The 19,343-nt window shown below is 41.6% G+C and overlaps 1 protein-coding gene and 1 long non-coding RNA gene across 4 annotated transcripts in view; both read right to left on the bottom strand.

The window, feature by feature from the left end:
• The window catches only part of PDK3 (pyruvate dehydrogenase kinase 3), a 79,658-nt gene that overhangs the window by 47,322 nt on the left and 12,993 nt on the right, over window positions 1-19,343 (bottom strand). For all 3 annotated transcript variants that reach the window (XM_073357658.2, XM_078854243.1, XM_073357669.2), the window contains one exon: window positions 9,758-9,899. In XM_073357658.2, the coding sequence (XP_073213759.1) occupies window positions 9,758-9,899 (142 nt within the window). The remainder of the gene's footprint in view (window positions 1-9,757; window positions 9,900-19,343) is intronic.
• Window positions 2,657-7,193, bottom strand: LOC140916287 (uncharacterized). The gene is made up of 3 exons (XR_012160488.2): window positions 6,592-7,193; window positions 5,725-6,060; window positions 2,657-5,047 (listed from the first exon to the last, which is right to left on the bottom strand). It is a non-coding gene; the product is annotated as an uncharacterized LOC140916287 (long non-coding RNA).

Here is a 19,343-nt window from a genome sequence, read left to right as displayed (position 1 = left end):
TCATTTAACATTTACAACCCATACCTGTTGGGGAACACATCATGAAAGAAATCTTTCCCAAACCCCCTCTTCTGGTCTTCAAACAGACACCCCGCCCTGCAATCTCACCAACCTCATTATCAGAAGCAAGTTCCCCACAGACTAGGACCCACCAACTCAACGCAGCACCAGACCCTGCCATAACTGATGAAAAACTTGCAGACATATACAATGGTCAATACCCTCCAACACACTTTTCAAGATCCATGGGTCATACACATGCCTATCACAATAAGTTATGTACCTCATCCAGTGCACTACATACCCCAATAATTGTGTGGGTGAAACCAAACACTACACTTTTGAATGAATTCACAGAGTAAAATAATAAAAGATACCATATCACCTGTGGGCACACACTTTTCACAAAATGACAACTCCGTATCTGACCTCTCAGTCCTCGTCCTCAAAGGAAACCTACACAACACCTTCAACAGACAAGCTCAAAAGCTTAAATTCGTAATTTTGCTAGACACTAAAAATCAGGGTTTTAATAAAGACACTGGATTTATGGCTTGTTACAACAATTTGTAACCCACTAACATCCATTTTTTCTCCTATGACTGCAGCCATCTTAACGGGTTACTTCAAACTGAATAGTATCCTACAGTGTGTTAACTACTTATGTTAAACTATCTGTTACAACTTGTATTTAGCTGTGACACCCTGAGTAGGTTTATCAGACCTGAAGAAGAGCTCTGCGTAAAAGCTTGTCTCTCTCATCAACAGAAGTTGGTCCAATAAAAGGTATTGCCCCTCCCATCTTGTCTCTCTAATAGGAACCTAAATCACTTTTGAAACTTTTACCTTAGGACTATAATTTTGTCTGAAACAAAAACATATGCAGTACACAAAAAGAATTCCCTGCAAAGACTGCTACAAAGGGGGACATTTCCAAGAAGAGCAAAAAAAGGAGAGTCAGAATCAGCATGCATGAAAAAAAAATAGTTTAAAAAAACAAAAAACAAAAATCCACACTTTTAAGTTAAAAAAAAATCTTATTTAAATAACCAATTTAAATTAAATACAGGTTCATTTTTAAAAAATAAACCTATTCAAAATTCAATTTGAAAATGACAACTTATGTTAAGGCAAATTTATAATAATCCCTAAAAATAATATAATTAAATACAAAATAATAATATTAAGCAGTACATGTTGGCTGCCTAGTTTTAAAGAAAGTCAAACCATTAAAATGGTTGAAGTCACTGGCTAAAGCACCTGAAACAGGAGGTCTTGGGAATATGCATCAGAGTCCAGATTGCAGGTATCAGTGGCAACTGTGATGGTAAAAAGAAAAGGAGTACTTGTGGCACCTTAGAGACTAACCAATTTATTTGAGCATAAACTTTCGTGAGCTACAGCTCACTTCATCGGATGCATACTGTGGAAAGTACAGAAGACGTTTTTATACACACAAACCATGAAAAAACGGGTGTTTACCACTACAAAAGGTTTTCTCTCCCCCCACCCCACTCTCCTGCTAGTAATAGCTTATGTAAAGTGATCACTCTCCCTACAATGTGTATTACCAGCAGGAGAGTGGGGTGGGGGGAGAGAAAACCTTTTGTAGTGATAATCACCCATTTTTTCATGGTTTGTGTGTATAAAAACGTCTTCTGTACTTTCCACAGTATGCATCCGATGAAGTGAGCTGTAGCTCACGAAAGCTTATGCTCAAATAAATGGGTTAGTCTCTAAGGTGCCACAAGTACTCCTTTTCTTTTTGCAAATACAGACTAACATGGCTGTTACTCTGAAACCTATGATGGTAAGGAATAGAAGAGCTCTCCTACCAATGAAGCTGTTGGAGCACTCAAGTCTCCTTTGAAGACTGTTTCCACTGATGTGCATTAATGCACCACAGAGTGATGCAAAGATCTTGTATTCGGATGAGCAAAGGGTGTGACGCAGGTCATGAGGAGACTATCAGGTCCAGCAGTCTTAGGAAATATTGTACAGTTGTTCCAAGATTTGCCAAGGAGTCTTGAATTTTCAAAAAAAAAAATCTCTCTTCTGGAAGAAAGTCTCTGGCCCAAGTGGAGTCCAGGACAGCTCTGATGAAGGTGATCCTTTGCACAGTTGAAGCGAGGACTTTCTCCCACTTGACTTATAGTCTCCAAGACTGGAAGAATATGCAAATGTATAGGATCTGAGGAGAATCCTGTTAAGAGTTGACCCTTCGGAGTCAGTCGTCCTGATATTTAGGCAAATATTCCTGGGTGTTTGAAGTGAGCAGCAACCACCACAAGGCACTTGAAGACTCATGTGCTGTGGACCAGCTGAAAGGAAAGACTCACCTGGTAGCATCTCATCCTCACACGAAGAATCTCAGGTATTTGATGTGCGAGTGATTTCCAAACCATAGTGGTATCTTTTAAACTGAGAGATGCATACGGTCACGTGCCCTCCGAGAGTTTTGCCAGGGTTTGATGGGCCCCCTCCTCCCTGCATGGCAGCTGCTGGGGCTGGCAAGCTGGGAGCTCCGGCCAAGGGGAGAGGCAGCGGCAAACAGCTGGGAGCTGCAGGGAAAGCTGCAGCTTTTGTTGCTACCTCTCCCTATGGAGCTAAAGCAGTGGCTCCTCCCTGCAGCTCCCAGCTGTTTGCCACTGGCTCTCCACATGGAGTTAACATCTGGAAGCTGCAGGGAGGGGTCACTGACGGTAAGACTGGGGGTGTACCTGAGGGGCATAACTCAAGCTGTTAGGGGAGGGTGAACCTTTAAATTGTGTCCTCCCCAGCAGGCACCAGTTGTCTCTAGCAGAAGCCCCTAGCTCCACCACAGGGCAGAAACCCTGAGCTCTCCACACCCCCAGTCTAGTAGGCGGAGACTAGAGGCAGTGGGTTTGAGGGGGGCTCCATGAGCTACACTTTAACAGTAAAAAAGCTGCAGTTTGGCCACCCCTGCTTTATACCCTTAGCTTAAAGCATGAGGGAAGCCAGGACGCAGGCGTGGCTGCCCCATGGGTACCACTAGGGAAAACTTTCCAGCACTGATGCATGACACACACACACACACCTATGGTGGAACAGACACATGCATTCACTTGAAGAAACAATGTTGCTTAAAAATACCAAATCGTTAAAGACGTTGACAAGCATGCTTGAAGCTGCAACCGCCACCGCTGTAATTTTAGATGCAATTCTCCTATCGGCAGCCAGCAAAATCCATGCATTCTTGCCCTTTGGGAATGCCTTACTTTTAAAAGCAAATGAAATGTGATATTTCCCATTTATATTAATTCAGTATACACAAAAGTCTCATACTTCTTGTGAAATTATCTGATTAAAACATGACCATACAGATCATTATTGCAACCACTGTTATACATATGCAACAAATCTTGTACGAAATGTGGTATGTAAGATGTCTATGGAAAGGTTAAGATTTGCTGAGTATGATTATGCTATTTGTATGCATCATTTTTGTATTTAATGTTATGAGTATTGGCTCTATACCTGTATTGTATGTTTGCTTCTGGGAAACACCAAGAAGATGTTTAGCCAGCACATTATGAACGATTCAAATTAAGTGGCTCATTAACAAACACTTAACCGACATTGGACCATGGACCATGCCCATCTACACTGAATGGACTGTCCTGCAAACGTACTGTCTGGAGTATAGGTAATCAGCTCAGTGGTAGCAGACGACAGAACGAGGAGTAAGGGTCTCAAGTTGCAGTGGGGGAGGTTTAGGTTGGATATTAGGAAAAACTTTTTCCCTAGGAGGGTGGTGAAACACTGGAATGCGTTACCTAGGGAGGTGGTGGAATCTCCTTCCTTGGAAGTTTTTAAGGTCAGGCTTGACAAAGCCCTGGGTGGGATAATTTAGTTGGGGATTGGTCCTGCTTTGAGCAGGGGGTTGGACTAGATGACCTCCTGAGGTCCCTTCCAACCCTGATATTCTATGATAATGGCTTCCTGCAATGACTAGGGTATGCCTTCACTAGCAATGTAAAAGCAGCTGTTTAGTCACTACACCAGCACTGGGAGAGAGCTCTCCTAACACTGTAAAAAAAAAAAAAAAAAAGAAACACACACCACCACCACGAGGGGAGTAGCTCCCAGCACTGGTTGCACTGTCTACACTGCCACTTTACAGTGCTGAAACTTGCAGTGCTCGGGTGGGGGGGGGGGAAGAGGTGTTCCCACACCCCTGAGCGAGAAAGTTGCAGCGCTGTAAAGTGGCAGTGTAGACAAGGCCTACATGAAATCACGCATCCACAGGTGACTTGCCCACTTGACTCCAAACTCCCATTTTGTCATCTGTAAACTTTCCACTAGCTGTGCTGAGGGCTTTGTTTGAAACAATGGGTTTCCCTCCACATGGCAGAAGATATAAAAGGCCCTGGAAATCCCTCCATTTTACCTCTTTCCTGCTCAAATCTCTGGACAATGGACTAACGGGAGCATTCTAACCAATGGACTGAGGACCTTCCAATGATTTGGAAGCAGCCAGAGACTTGAGTTAAGCCAGCAGTTGATTCCATCACAATTACAAGCCTGAACCGAGAACTTTGCGTTTATTCTATGTATTTGATTCCTTTAACCAATTTGAACTCTTGCCTTTCATTCTTTTCTTTTTATAAATAAAACTTTAGATTTTAGATACTAAAGGATCGGAAACAGTGTGATTTTTGGGTAAGATCCGAGTTGTATATTGACCTGGGTGTGTGGCTGTTCCTCTGGGATAAGAAGAACCTGTTATTTGATGAAATTGGTTGTAAAGATCCACGCATCTTCAAATCTAGTGTTTTTGGTGGTGATATAAGGACTTGGATATCTAAAGAAACTGCTTTTATGGCTTCCTGTTAGCCAGTGTGGTCAAACGGAAGTTTACTTTTGTAGCTGGTTTGGTATTTCTCAAGGGAGAATAACCTCCAGTTCTGGGGTATATCTGCCACATTTCTAAGCAGTTTGTCCTGAATTTGGTATTGTCAGTTGTGTCCCACAAAGGCATGGTTACACTTGTGAAAAATTCACAGGTTGATGGATTTATGACAATCTGAAAGTACAAGACAATATTTAAAATATGAAAAAACATTTAGAAGGTGACTAATTTCAGGTATAATAAATTTTGTTTGTTTCGTCAATAAATTTTTAAGGTGACCTGTTAAGATTCTTGAATTTCAGCCCCCCCCCCCCCAAAAAAAAGATTTATACTTCTGACAATATTAATGAGTTAGTAAATTTGGTCCTAATACAGGTAAATATTTTTCTTTTTCAAAAACATTTGATGTTCAAAACAAAATATTTGAGAGAGAAACAAACATAATTTGAGGAAATACAAACATCAATACCTTTTAACAACTGTTTAGAGTCAACACTTGGATATGGAAATACAAAGCTGAAAATATTTGTTGCAATTTCTCACAATAAAAATCGTATCTGTTATAGGTCCAAAACCACATGTATTTCTATTTTCTCAAAAAACAGCTCTCTTTCTGATCTATTATTTCACACATGGTGTTTTTATTAAACAGAAGATAAAGAATTTAATCTTCCAAAAAGGAACCCATTACAACAATAAACATAATATATTCCTCTAATCATGGACTTCAAATGTAATTTCCTGAACTATCAGAAAAAACTCCATCTGTGAGTTTAGCAATCAGACATCTGCGTCATCTTGAAGACATTGGTGAGCCACTAATATGCTGACAATAAAAGATGGTTACCTACTTTTTTGTAACTGTTGTTCTTTGAGATGTGTTGCTCCTTCTCGGGTGCCGGCTGTGCCGGGGGCAGGTTGTCTGATGCAGCCAGGGAGGAACAATGGGAGTACGGAACCGGTACAAGAGGTACACCCCACGGGTTCCAGTACTGCCACTGGACAGGCCATTGCCCCTGCCTCCACACCACTGCCACAGGAGCCACACTGGTCTCACGGGTCAGTGGTGATTTGCCTTTTATAGGTGAGGGGCTGAACTCCCCTTGAGGCTTGGACCCTTCCCGTGTTAACTTTGCCCTTCCGGTGACCAGGGTGGAGCCATAGATGCCTGCATCTGCTGATTGAACCTAGTCAGTGACCGGTAAGGAGAGAGTGAAGATCGGTGCCTGTCCAAGGAGCAGTACCAGGGAGCCAGAGATTGTTGCCATGACTGGGAACAATCCCGCATTCAGGGAGATTGATGCTGGGAGACTGCCTAGGCCAGAGGTGGGCAAACTTTTTTGTCCAAGTGCCACAGCTGGATATGGAAATTGTATGGCGGGCCACGAATGCTCATAAAATTGGGGTTCAGATGCAGGAGGGGGTGAGGGCTCCAACGGGGGGGGGGGGGGGGCGGGCTCTGGGATGGGCCAGAAATTAGGAGTTCAGGGTGTGGGAGGGGGCTCCAGGCTGGGGCACAGGGTTGGGGTGTGGGAGGGGGTAAGAGCTCCAGCTGGGGGTGTGTGCTTTGCGGTGGGGCTGAGGATGAGGAGCTGGAGGTGCAGGAGGGTGCTCCAGGCTGGGACTGAGGGGTTAGGAGGACAGGAGGGGGATCAGGGCTGGGGCAAGGGATCGGGACACAGAAGGAGGTCAGGGTGCAGGCTCTGGGCAACGCTTACCTCAATCAGCTCCCAGAAGCAGAGGCATGTCCCCCCTCCGGCTCCTACACAGATGGGGACTGAGGCTACAGTGCTGGGATCCAAGGCCAGAGCAACGGGGACTGACACCTGTGGTCTGGGGATCAGGGACGCTCTGCTGCTTTAGGGGGTGGTCCCATAACTGGCTTGCCCATAGATGCCAGGGCCTTGGCTGGGTCCGTCACCTGGCTTGGCCTCTGCTGTGCCGGTCAGCCTGCTTGCTCTTTTCCCACAGGGCCGACTTCAGGCACAGATGACCATACTAGGGGCCGGGACCCGTTGTTGCTCCCAGGAGCAGGAGGCAGGTCTCTGGCTGGACTAGGGGGTCCGACTGCAGCAGTACTCACAAGCAACTCCGGGGTGGCCATGTGGCCTGACAGGTCTTTTGCCCCAAGTCCCCTTTTCCTGCACTGCTGGAGGCCCATCAACTTCAACTGCTTCTTAGGCACCGGGGAGGGAGAATGGTGCCAGGAGGGTTCCGGTGCCAGTGATGAGCTGCGCACCAATCCAGGATGCCAGGCGTGGAGTCCAATCAAGAGGGACAAAGCACAGACTCCACAGGAGAGTCTTCAGGCAGATATCCCGCTCCTTCTGAGTTCAAGGATGAAAGTTTTTGCAGATCCTGCACTTATCCTTTCTGTGGGACTCCCCCAAACACTTTAAACTGCTCTTGTGGGGGTCACTAATGGCAATTGGCCGGCTGCACAATGAACATGGCTCAAAGCCTGGAGAACAGGGCATGCCCAGCTCAGAGGCGAAGTCCCAGCCTAGACTCTAACTCCTAAACAACTACTCTAACATTTAGACTTAGTTAGACCTTTAAGTTAACAAGGAACAACAAAGGTGACAGAATAATGGATTGTAAGAACCGCTAACGCTCCTAAGAAGGAACTGAGAGGATGTAGGGTCAAGCAGCACCTAATATACCAGCACATGAGCATGGCATTCAAGAAGGCACTACAGCCAATCCTACGGGTACCGCTAAGGCAAAAATCTCCGGTGACTGTGCACATGGGCATGCACACACCTAGAATGGAATCGACATGAACAAGCACTCAAAGAAAAACTAACTATACACATTTGCGTATCACAATATAGAGAGGCAAGGACAGCTCAGTTTAAAGCAAGATCTTAACTCGGGATGCGAATATTCCTAACTTCCATAGCTCTACTGTATTTTTCACACATTAATTCACTTTCAAATTTCATGTATACCACTACCCCGATATAACATGGGTTTGCATACAATGTGATAAAGCTTCAACACGCTGCTCTGAGCAGCGTGTCAAAGGTGCCAGGCCGGGCCAGGACCAAAGGGTTGGATAAGGGGCAGAGGGTCTCGGCGGAGGTCAGGGGCTCCCCCATCCCCAGGGTCTGGGAGGCAGGAGCTCTTGAGTGGCATTTTGGGGGGTCCTGCAGTTCTAGAGTGGCCTGGGGAATTAGCGGGGGGCTGGGAGCAGCCCGCTCCGCTTCCCTCACCCCAGCCCCAGCTGTGTTGCTCAGGGGAGGGGGCTTGGGGGAAGAGATCCCCCCTGCACGCACTGGCAGCAGCAGAAGCAGAGCAGCCCGGCCCCAGCCTGCTCCACTCCGCCAGCTCCCAGCCGCAGGACTCCGTTTGCTGCCGCAGGTGAGTGCGGGACCTTTCCCCAACCCTCCCCCCAGCAACACAGCTGGGGCCAAGGCGAGGAAAGCAGAACGGTCTGGGGCCACATCACTCCAATTCCCACCACAGGTGAGTGCAGGAGGCGTCCTTTCCCCAACCTCCCCGCACTCAGCATCGGCTGGAAGCGGAGAGCCACGGCTGGGAGGTGGCGGAGTGGAGTGGGTTGGGGCTGCATTGCTCCGCTTCCCGCCGCTGCCAGTGAGTACCTGTCACGGGGCGGGGTGTGCGGATAGGGGTCAGAGCAGTCAGGGAACAAGGAACGGGGGGGCCAAAGCAAGTTCGATATAACACTGTCTCACCTATAACGCGGTGAGATTTTTTGTCTCCCGAAGACTGCGTTATATCGGGGTAGAGGTGTATTTGGCATATAGACTTACTGATTTGTAGGTAATGAAGTTTGAAATGATCTGTAAGAAAACAGCTGGCATTGCATGATGTTTTTACATGAATAAGACAATTTTAAACCAAATATTGCACAAATTCTAACACTAATCTAGATTTTTTTAGGTCTGAAGTTTGAGATACAACCGAACATTAAATAATTAACCTATTACTTTACCACCTGAAAAGACTAACGTTACTGAATTCCCATCAAGGTAAGATGCAACTTATGAATACAAAAATTGTGGTCAAATTCACTCTCAAAACTCTGCAGAGTATGCAAAGATATTTTTACATAAATTTTTGTGGATTAATTCTTCTGAAACATGAACAGCCTGAAGAGCTGTGCCTTGTGGCAGAACTTGTTCAGAGCCCAATGAATGTAGCCAAGGAAGAAGTTTACAGACCTTTGCTCAACTTACAAGTAAAGCAGAGATAAATGGTATTGAGTAGATGCCAGAATTTGGTATTAACACTAATACAAATCAGCTGAGAAGATAAGACGAATAGTTTGTCTCAGCCAACTGGACAAACTACAGAGTTTTGCAGTTCCAAGGTACCAACTGAATCAAAGCTGCCATTTTAAACCTTTAAAAACACAAGCTATGAGACCAGGAAAAGCTTAAATCAGTTTTCAATTTTTGTGATGAGGGGATAGCTGGAGAAAGAGCAAACATTTAAAATATATGCAGGGACTTATTTCTTCTGATGCAAGAATCCATGACAGCTACAATTAAATCAGGTTGACGTTTAATCTTTCCTTTAAAAATGAAGCAGGCCTTGTAGCAGCTACTGATTTAGCACTCTAAACTCTTCCACTGAAATCACTCGTGCACAGAATTTCTGGGCTCCGACTCAATAAACCAATTTATAAGTCCCCATTCTATCTCTGAAAATTGTATTAGACTATTTGTTTAGTATCAAACAGCAGAAATGAGGCCTCATTTGTATAGGTATACTAGTTCAACAGGGGAAAAATGTTATAAAAATAAATTATTCAAATTACACAACTGGATAATAAGATCCATTTTCACAAGTACAACTTTTAAATACATTTACAGTAGCAGAAATATACTGATTTCTTAATCCACTCTCCATACTTACCAACTCTGAACTAGCCCAACTGAAGGCCTGTTTAGCAAGTTATCAGGCAGCAAATTGACTTCTCTCATGGTATTAGCTAGCCGCACAGGAAGTTCTTTCCGTAGGAACATATATGATGTTTTCTCACATGCATTATCACGTCCTGTTAGAAAAAATAAAGAATTCTATTGCAATAGACTATGGTTTAGAATTTGCAACTCTAGAATGAAATAAATGTTTATCTTTGAAAACAAAGATCAATTAAAGTACCCTTAAGTCTCGTCCCCCTTTGATCCCTCCATTCCCTTTTTCAGGACACCACATTTATCTTTACTTCTTTAGCTCCTTTCCCATGTCCATCTGTCAGTACCTCTTCCAAAGCCCTCTTTCCCTCATATCTTCAGGTTCCACCTGTCTGAGAAGGTCGCACCCCGAATCATTCTTCCAAGCTTTACCCAATCACAATTTGTCTCTAGTGCTCAAAACCTCTATCCCAGCCACACTCACGTGATTGAAAAAAACTTATTGTAAAAGAAAAACAATTTACAGTAATTTTCTCCAATACAAGGAGGCTTTTTTCTATTGCTTTTGTTGTAGAAGCAATTCCATAATAATTGTACTTCTTCAATGCTCTTTACTACAATGCTAGCACTTCTGCTCTAGAAAAGCTACTATTATTGTACAATCGTTCGATACAAGGATTACTTAGATTCCCTTTAAATAAGCATTAAATAAACTAGCCTATACAGGATAAAATGCCTACCTACTCTTCTAAGTACTACGACAGGTCTGTGTGTATGTATAAAATCTCCTCACTGTACTTTCCACTTTATGCATCCAATGAAGCGAGCTGTAGCTCATGAAAGCTTATGCTCCGATAAATTGGTTAGTCCCTAAGGTGCCATAAGTACTCCTTTTCTTTTTGCGAATACAGACTAACACGGCTGCTACTCTGAAATCTGTATACAAAACTACTCGAGATAGTTAAGTCACAGGCAGACAGCTACAAAAGGATCTCTCAAAACTGGGTTACTGGGCAACAAAATGGCAGACAAAATTCAATGTTGATAAACGCAAAGTAATGCACATTGGAAAACATAATCATCTATACATATAAAATGATGGGGTCTAAATTAGCTGTTACCACTCATGAAAGAGATCCTGGAGTCATTGTGGATAGTTCTCTGAAAACATCCACTCGATGTGCAGCGGCAGTCAAAAAAGCTAACAGACTGCTGGGAATCATTAAAAAAAGGATAGATAAGACAGAAAATATCATATTGCCTCTATATAAATCCATGGTACGCCCACAACTTGAATACTGCGTGCAGATGTGGTCACCCCATCTCAAAAAAGATATATTGGAACTGGAAAAAGTTCAGAAAAGGGAACCAAAAATGATTAGGGATATGGAACGGCTTCCATATGAAGAGAGATCAATAAGACTTGGACTTTTCAGCTTGGTACAGAGATGATTAAGGGGGGATATGACCGAGGTCTATAAAATCATGACTGGTGTGGAGAAAGTAAATAAGGAAGTGCTATTACTCCTTCTCATAACACAAGAACTAGGGGTCACCAAATGAAATTAATAAGCAGCAGGTTTAAAAACAAACAAAAGGAAATATTTCTTCACACAACACACAGTCAACCTGTGGAACTCTTTCCCAGAGGATGTTGTGAAAGCCACGACTATAACAGGGTTCAAAAAAGAACTATATAAATTTATGGAGGATAGGTCCATCAATGGCTATTTGCCAGGATGGGCAGAGATGGTGTCCCTAGACTGTTTGCCAGAAGCTGGGAATGAGCGACAGGGAATGGATCACTTGATGATTACCTGTTTTATTCATTCCCTCTGGGGCACCTGGCATTGGCCACTGTTGGAAGACAGGATACTGGGCTGGATGGATCTTTGGTCTGACCCAATATGGCCGTTCTTATTTATCAAAGTTGAGTTGTATAACATAATTTTTGTGTATGTGTATATATATTCCTTAAGTTTCCTTTGCCAAGTCTCACACTGATGAATTGGCAGATCCACTAGGCTAGTTCTACTGCTTAACAATTTGTCAGTACGTAACAGAACCTCTTTAAACAAAAGTCTTTTTTTTATTCTCAACTAATACCTTGATCTACCTGCATACCCTCTCCTATATTTTTTCTAACATAAAATATAAGTTTTATAGATAACCAGTGGCTCCAGTAACCTAACCAATTTATATGCTAGCTTTACTTTTACACTTTTCATATTTTATGCAAGCTGGAAAGCTTTGGTTGCCATTATACATAAAAATCTTGCCCATAATCAGAGTTCAATTAAACATTTCAAAGACCTAAAACAAACATACATATAATCAACACAAACATGAGGCCCACTTCTGCCCTCAGCTACACAAGTGAAGCTCAATTTCAGTTGCAGTAAAAGCTGAACTGGACTCCTTTTTACCAACCCACATTTTGTAAATTCACATACACATGATGTTTCCAGAGTGGTGGTTAGGAAAAAAAACAAAAACAAAAAAACTTAAATTGTAATATCATCAAGCAAATTTAATTGAGTAGAACCATACAATGCCATTTTTATAATCACTTTTTCAACTATAAGCACTTTTTAAACTGTACTTTATGAGCCTAAGTCTGCCTTTGTCCAGTTAAATTATTAAACCTTTACATTCCTATAAAGTCAATTGTGTTTAGTATTAGCAGAAATATTGAAAACTTCTGGCAAACTCAGTTACAATATTACTGTAAAGACAGCAACTTTTTGACTGTTAATATTTGCAAATACCCAGGGTAAAAGATGCAGAAGGAAAACTAATTTCACAGCAGTGAATCTGTGGAACTAAGTTTCCTGGTTTAGCTCCATAGCTTAAAAATGTTTCATGATCAAAATATTCCTTTCAATTTCGTTTCATTTCTAAGGTGAATTTTTAAAACTGTCATACTTCAAGACTTTGCTTTGGAAACTATTTATATTCTGTGCTTCCAAAGTCAAAGTTTAGTTAACATTGCTATAAAAACTGCCTTTTGCATTCTAATAGCAGTACTAAATATGGAAAGCAAAATAAAATTAGGCCCTGGTCCACCAAAAAAGTTAACTCTGTAGTTATTGGGCTACAAAAGCTTTGTGCCATAGCTGGAGAAACCTATGAGCAAATTATTTCTGAATGGCAGCACTCTGTGCATCCTTTTCCCTATACTTACATACAATGGAAGTTGTGAACAGCCAGACTGCCATACCAGTATATCGCAACCTGGTTTCTGAAAGGGCTTTTCCAAGAATATCCAAAGAGAAGGCATAGTCAACACAGCCTGTTAACTTGTGAAGAGGGCAGAAGGGGGAGTGAGCTAACATGTTCTTTCCAGCTGTCTTGGGCCGCAGACTGCCCACTGCTGCTCTCAGGCCATGACTACTCTACCACTTTTGTTGGTATAATTTATGTCGCTCAGGGATGTGAAAAAACATACATCCCTGCGTGACATAAGTCAGACCAACAGAAACGCCAGTGTGGACAATGCTATGTCAGTGGGAGAGCTTCTCCCACCAACAGAGCTACCGCCACTCACGGAGGCAGTTTTATTATGCGACAGGAGAGTTCTGTCAGCATAGAGCGGCTACACGAGCGATCTTACAGCAGCCCAGCTGCATCGGTACAGATGTGCCACTGTAAGCTTTCTAGTATAAACTTGGCCTAAGAAAATTGAAATTTCCTTTGAGTTTCCACTTTAATCTTAAAATGTATCATTTTACTGAATTCCCATTGTGTGAATAAACAGAAGCATTCATTGGAGACATCTGTGTCAAAATATATACACAGGTATTTGAAAGCAATGGTGATGCTTACAGACACTATCCTTCACTGCAGAGCCTAACTGAGTGATTAGGTCAGTGACTATGCCTATTTTCAGATTTCTCACCTTTCCCCAGGAGTATAAAAATCTATGGCAATATGCAAACAGACTGGGTAGGCTCAGACACCTGTGTTTTACTTGTCATGGGCTATAAAGTATTCCACTATAAGCAAAAGAGAAATTGAAAGTGTCTTTTGTGACTACGACCAACACACCTGCCTGCAAAATGAACCAAAAATACAAGGTACTGATTAAGATATGTTCAGGCAGCCCAAGAAGGGTTAAAAGCATTGCTATGCATATAATAACTAAGGTTTGCAATTTGAAAACCCCTCAAGCACATTGCAACTGGCACAATCAAGGTCACACTTTAAGGCAGTCCCATTATAATCAGTTGAACAGCACAGCATTCAACATCTGTTCACTGATGGGTACACTGGCAAGACAGCCCCCAATTGGGCTTTAAAACAAGCATTTGAGGCTTTTTTTGTGTGCTCATTTAAGGCATGTCAGCCAATGGACTGTTATGCTCTATTGGCATCAGTAATTATTGATTTAAGGCCCAATCCTGCAAATTCTTAATTATTTTACTCACATATGTTTTTGCAGGATCTGTCCCTTCAGTTACACATAAGTAAATTCTGTAAATGTTGTATTAGTCAGCAACTCTTAGCCACCAAAGTAACTAATTATGAAACTGTATCGTTGCTTTCAATAAGATACACTGATGATTAAGGCTGCGTGTCAGTCATGGAAGTCACGGATTCCGTGACTTTCTGGGGCCTGTGTGACTTCTTCAGCAGCCGGTGCAGCTGACTTCAGGGCCAGCCGCACCGGCTGCTGCTTGACCGTTGCCCCGCAGTAACTGGTCCCGGGCATTGCGGCGGAGCAACAGTAGCGTCCCGAGCCAACCTCCCACCTGGAGCAGCAGCAGTCGGTGCTGCCACTCCTCCCTCCCCAGCAGCAGGGGGGCGCCCGGAGCACACCCCGCACCCAGAGCGGCAGCAGCCCCGGGGCCCCAGAGCGCCCCACCCCCACAGAGAAGCAGCATCCATGGGAGTGACCCTGCCCCAGAGCAGCAGCATACCCATGATTAAATCGTATCCTTACTGATGATATACAATAGGAATCCTATTTTGTCATGTAACTTATTAGATTAAAAAAATCTTAGCATTTTGGCCCCCCATGTAACAACCTGGTATTGGTTTTCTCTGTGTAGCTACTTTAAAAAATTCCTAAAGAAAATGGGAAGGAAACTCAGGTAAGGGACAGGAGTTTTATTTGTCAATGAAGTGGCAGATTTGGCCCCCAACCCATAGATTTCTGGCCACCCTAAGGGGACAGAACAATTTTCATGTAGTCCCAGGACCTCTGCAGAGTTTCCTTGACTCCCAGCTACAGTCTCAGCAGTTGGGCTGCCATGCATCAAAAGCCATCCTCAAAAAGGAATGGGGAGGTAGGGAAAGAGAAAAGAGGGATTATTGCTCATCTGAGCAGCACTAACTGTGGATGTTTTTCCAGACTGAAATCCCCACACACATGCAGGAAGCATGCCATGTCCAGGGGTTGCTCCTTAGCAGTTCCTTTTCCCATCCAGAGCTGCAAAAGGACATCCCACAAAGTCTGGGGCAATGGAAGAACACAGCTGAGCCATTAATCTTTCTTCACCATGGATCTGGCCCCTAATTTAGAGTATATTTTGTTACCTTAAACTCTGTGAAGCAGAGGGTAGGATACGGTCCATTATTTTATTCATAACCATCTTAATTATCACTACTAAAGTTTTTTTCTCCTGCTGATAATAGCTCATCTTAACTAATTAGCCTCTCACAGTTTGTATGGCAACTTCCACCTTCTCTGTATGTATATAATCTTCTTACTATATGTTCCATTCTATGTATCCGATGAAGTGGGCTGTAGCCCACGAAAGCTTATGCTCTAATAAATCTGTTAGTCTCTAAGGTGCCACAAGTACTCCTGTTTTTTTTGTGGATACAGACTAACACAGCTGCTACTCTGAAACCTGTCATTATTTTAGGGAATTACTTCTTAATACAGATATAAAACACTTTTCACAATCAAGATTGACCAAGATGCTCCCCAGGAACCATCATTTATTAAATTTCACAACCTTTTTAACATGTTCAAACTAAAACCAACCTTTGAAAATGAAATTTCTGAACTTATTGTAGTGTTCTTCAAACTTTTTGTTATACTGATCCATTTTTTCTTTAAAAAAGTATCTCATCTCCTGTCTCCTACAAGTATTAAGTGTTGTCATGGTTTTATTTTTATCACTACAGTTTAGCCAATTCACATACTTCAGGTCAGATTTTAGTACCAGTATTTAGTATTCTGGTATAAATATGGATTAACTCTATTAGCACCAACAGAGTAACTTTGAAATTACATTGGTGTGGTTGAGATTGGAATCTGATCCTAAATTTATAAAGCAGCCTCTTCTAAGGCACTACACTATCATATAGAGTTATAAAATATAATAAAGACATACCACCATGCTTTTAAGACTTCGCATGAAAGGAATAAATAGCAGAGGAAAAGGATGTCCAACAAAGAAAAAGTCAGGCATTGGGAGGGAAGATTTTAAACATGAAGGCGAACAGTGATCATATTTTATATTTTCCCAAAATGTGTTTAACATTTTTTAATTGAATTGTGTAGAAGAGTTGAACACTTGGTAGATTTCAAGGAGGAACAAATTACAATGGTATAGAAAGGTAAACCACATGTTACCATAAACATAGCTCTTGTTATAAAATTACTACTCAACAGCCTGCTGTTTTCATACTTGAAGTAATATATCACAAATACATATTTATGTTGTCTTGTTAAATTATATGAAATTAAAAAGCATATATAGCTCTGAGAAGTCATGAATTCCTGCCTAGAAGATGCTAAATTACAAGATATCAAATTCTGCTGAAGTGTGATAAGTAGAACTGTGTTTGAAGAAAAACAACAGAATCTGAAAGTCACTATTAGGGATAAAAGAAAGACTGCATCCTAAAAATATATTAGTGAGTAACTTTATTCACTGGAGTAGTTCCCACAATGTAAGTAGCTGGTTGGGAATTTTTCAAACCAGTTTTTGCATTGGGCAATACAAAATTCATCAACACAAACATTTTACAGAAAAAGTTTGAGGTCCAGGAAGGAAATTCTGATGTGAAATTGTCTCTAGAATAGCCATCAGGCCCACGTTCAAGTCCCAGCTCTGCAATTCTACCTCATCCCAGATAAATACTCAAACTACCAGGTTACTGGCTATCAGAGATAGCGGTCATTCATTGGGCAAAAGAGAGAATTACTCTATAGCCTGGTGATTAGGGCACATACCTGGGCTGTGGAAGAATGGCAAAGCACAGACTTGAACCTGGGCTTCCCACATCCCAGGTGAGTATTCTTACCACAAGGCTACTGGATGGGTAGATCTCTCTCTATCCCTCCCCTCAACCTCCCAATGCAGAATGGGAAAGATTTTTGAAATCTGAAAGTTGTGCAGCACAGAAGAACTGTTTCCCATCCAGCTCTAACTCAGATGAGTAAAGAGCTTAACTGTTTGAAGAAATGGGACCTAAAAGGAAAAAAGCCTCAGATTTAGGATCCCAAAAGCTATGGGATCCACAGAGCCTCATGCTTGTACACAGATAAGTGATGAATCTGATACTAAGGGAGGGGAAAGAGTACACAAATATTCAAGTAGGGAGTTATGACAGCTGGTACATGGATTGTTAGTGCTTTTTAACAAAATAAATTTAAAAGGTAATATCGTGATCTGTATCAAATTCTTACTTTGGTATTAAATCCATTGCCTCAACTATAGGTTATCAATCCTAGCCTCACATTTCTTGTTTGGTATTTTCATTTTTAGATTTTTTTTAAGATTTATAAATTAAACTCTTCCCCTTTCATTTTTTGTTCTTGTCTGTATTTTTTAAATTATTTTTAGCTGTCACCTTTTCATCTATGTTTATTTTTGTAGAAGCTTAACTAGTTTATATTCAAGTGAATACAAGTGAGTTATCCTCAAACTCTTAATCAGATTTTACTTTCTCTAAGTGATGGATGTACCTTCTTTGAATTATTATTTAATATGTTCCTTAATGAGAAAGAACTTTTGTACAGAATTTATAGTCAAAAGCTGAGTTATATGTACATATATACATATTTCTAACTTAACAAGCACAAGTAAAGTGCTTTTTCCACAGAACAACAAACAGATTCCAATGTATTGAATAATGTATTTCTATTAATCAATCTCCTCATCAGAGGAATTCGGTCTGCTAAGGAAGCATACATCTTTCTCATACTGACTGACTGATTCTGGTTCTGCATGGTGATAACTCTCTTTCATCTCGGTGGTGGGTTTTTTTTGGTGACGAATAGTTAAGTACGGAGAACCTCCCATGTTTTAGTCACATGTTTATTGATTAAGCACAATGGAACTGTAACATCTAAAATTGTTGGTTCAAGATTTTTCTTTTAAAGTTACTCACTCTTTAAAAACACGGAACCCCCATGGCTACTTTAACTTACACTGGGCACGTTTTGGCCCATTCAGCTGCCCAAAATCTGAGGGACAGATAAGTGGTATAAAACCACATTTGCTCCCCACCCAGCGCCTGTGCCTCACTTCACCAGCTATAGCTCAGTATGAAAAGTCCTAAGACTTCTGACGTCAGAGGCCAAGACATTATTCAGTTAGACAATTCAACTACTTTTTTTTAATATTATTTTTAGCTTTCACCTTTTTCATCTATGTCTATTTTGTAGGAGCACAACTAGTTGGTATGCAAGTGAATACTACTAGTGAGTGATCCTCAAAACTCTTAATAAAAGGCCAGATTTTATGTATACCAGACAAAAATTAAGAGTCCACTATAAATAAATAAATAAATAAATATTTTTGGGAGGGAGAACATTCTTTCAGCAGTTTTTTAGTCCGGAAGTGTCAGTTTTATAAAGATTTTAAAATACCATTTCAGATGTAGTCAAGCTGCTAAGATATTCAAGAATCTGCTTCAGAAAAAAAGGCTTCAAGATCGTACATCGGAAATTCAATGTATTAAACGTGTTTTTACAGATCCCTGCATGTTTAATTAAGAGTCTGAAAATAAAACATGTGCAGAGATCCCTACTGAGGAATTAGTAAATGCATTGTATGACGGTTGCAGCTCCTGTAGAGAACGTAGAGCGGTGAGATAACAGTGTTGTGAATTCAGCACTTCTGTTCTTAAAACGTCCCCTCATTCTAAGTACTTATAGTGTCCCAATCAAAATTCCTACTGAGCAGCTTGATAAACACATTTGCAGAGGGGATTTGAAACAGGCATGGGGGGGGGGGGGAGGGGTGTCTAGATTTTATACATGCACATGATAAGCAGGGCTATGTTTTGGATTCTCTTCATCACACTTAGCAACAAAAAACACAATGCATTTCCTGTAGAAAAACTATTGGAAAAAACCACCTGAAGAAAATCTGCTAAAAAGAAAGCAACCTCCTAAAGAACAGTAACTCTTAAAACCATGCAGCCAAGAAGGAAAGCTAGAACTACTGCAACCAGTTTAATAGGCCTCAGCCTCAGGCACTGAAAGATACTATAACAAAGAGTCTGGATTTTTATATAAGATTATACACTTTATTAGGTGTATCAGGCACAACTGAAAGTAAAACAAAGATTAATACTAGCTAGCTACAAAATGTAATGGCTATAAACAATCTGTGCCAAAT

This window comes from Lepidochelys kempii, chromosome 1 (genome assembly GCF_965140285.1).
Source record: "Lepidochelys kempii isolate rLepKem1 chromosome 1, rLepKem1.hap1, whole genome shotgun sequence".
In the NCBI taxonomy this organism is placed as follows: Eukaryota; Metazoa; Chordata; order Testudines; family Cheloniidae; genus Lepidochelys; species Lepidochelys kempii.
Note: the sequence above shows the minus strand (reverse complement) of the source record. Positions and strands in the feature narration are given on the sequence as shown.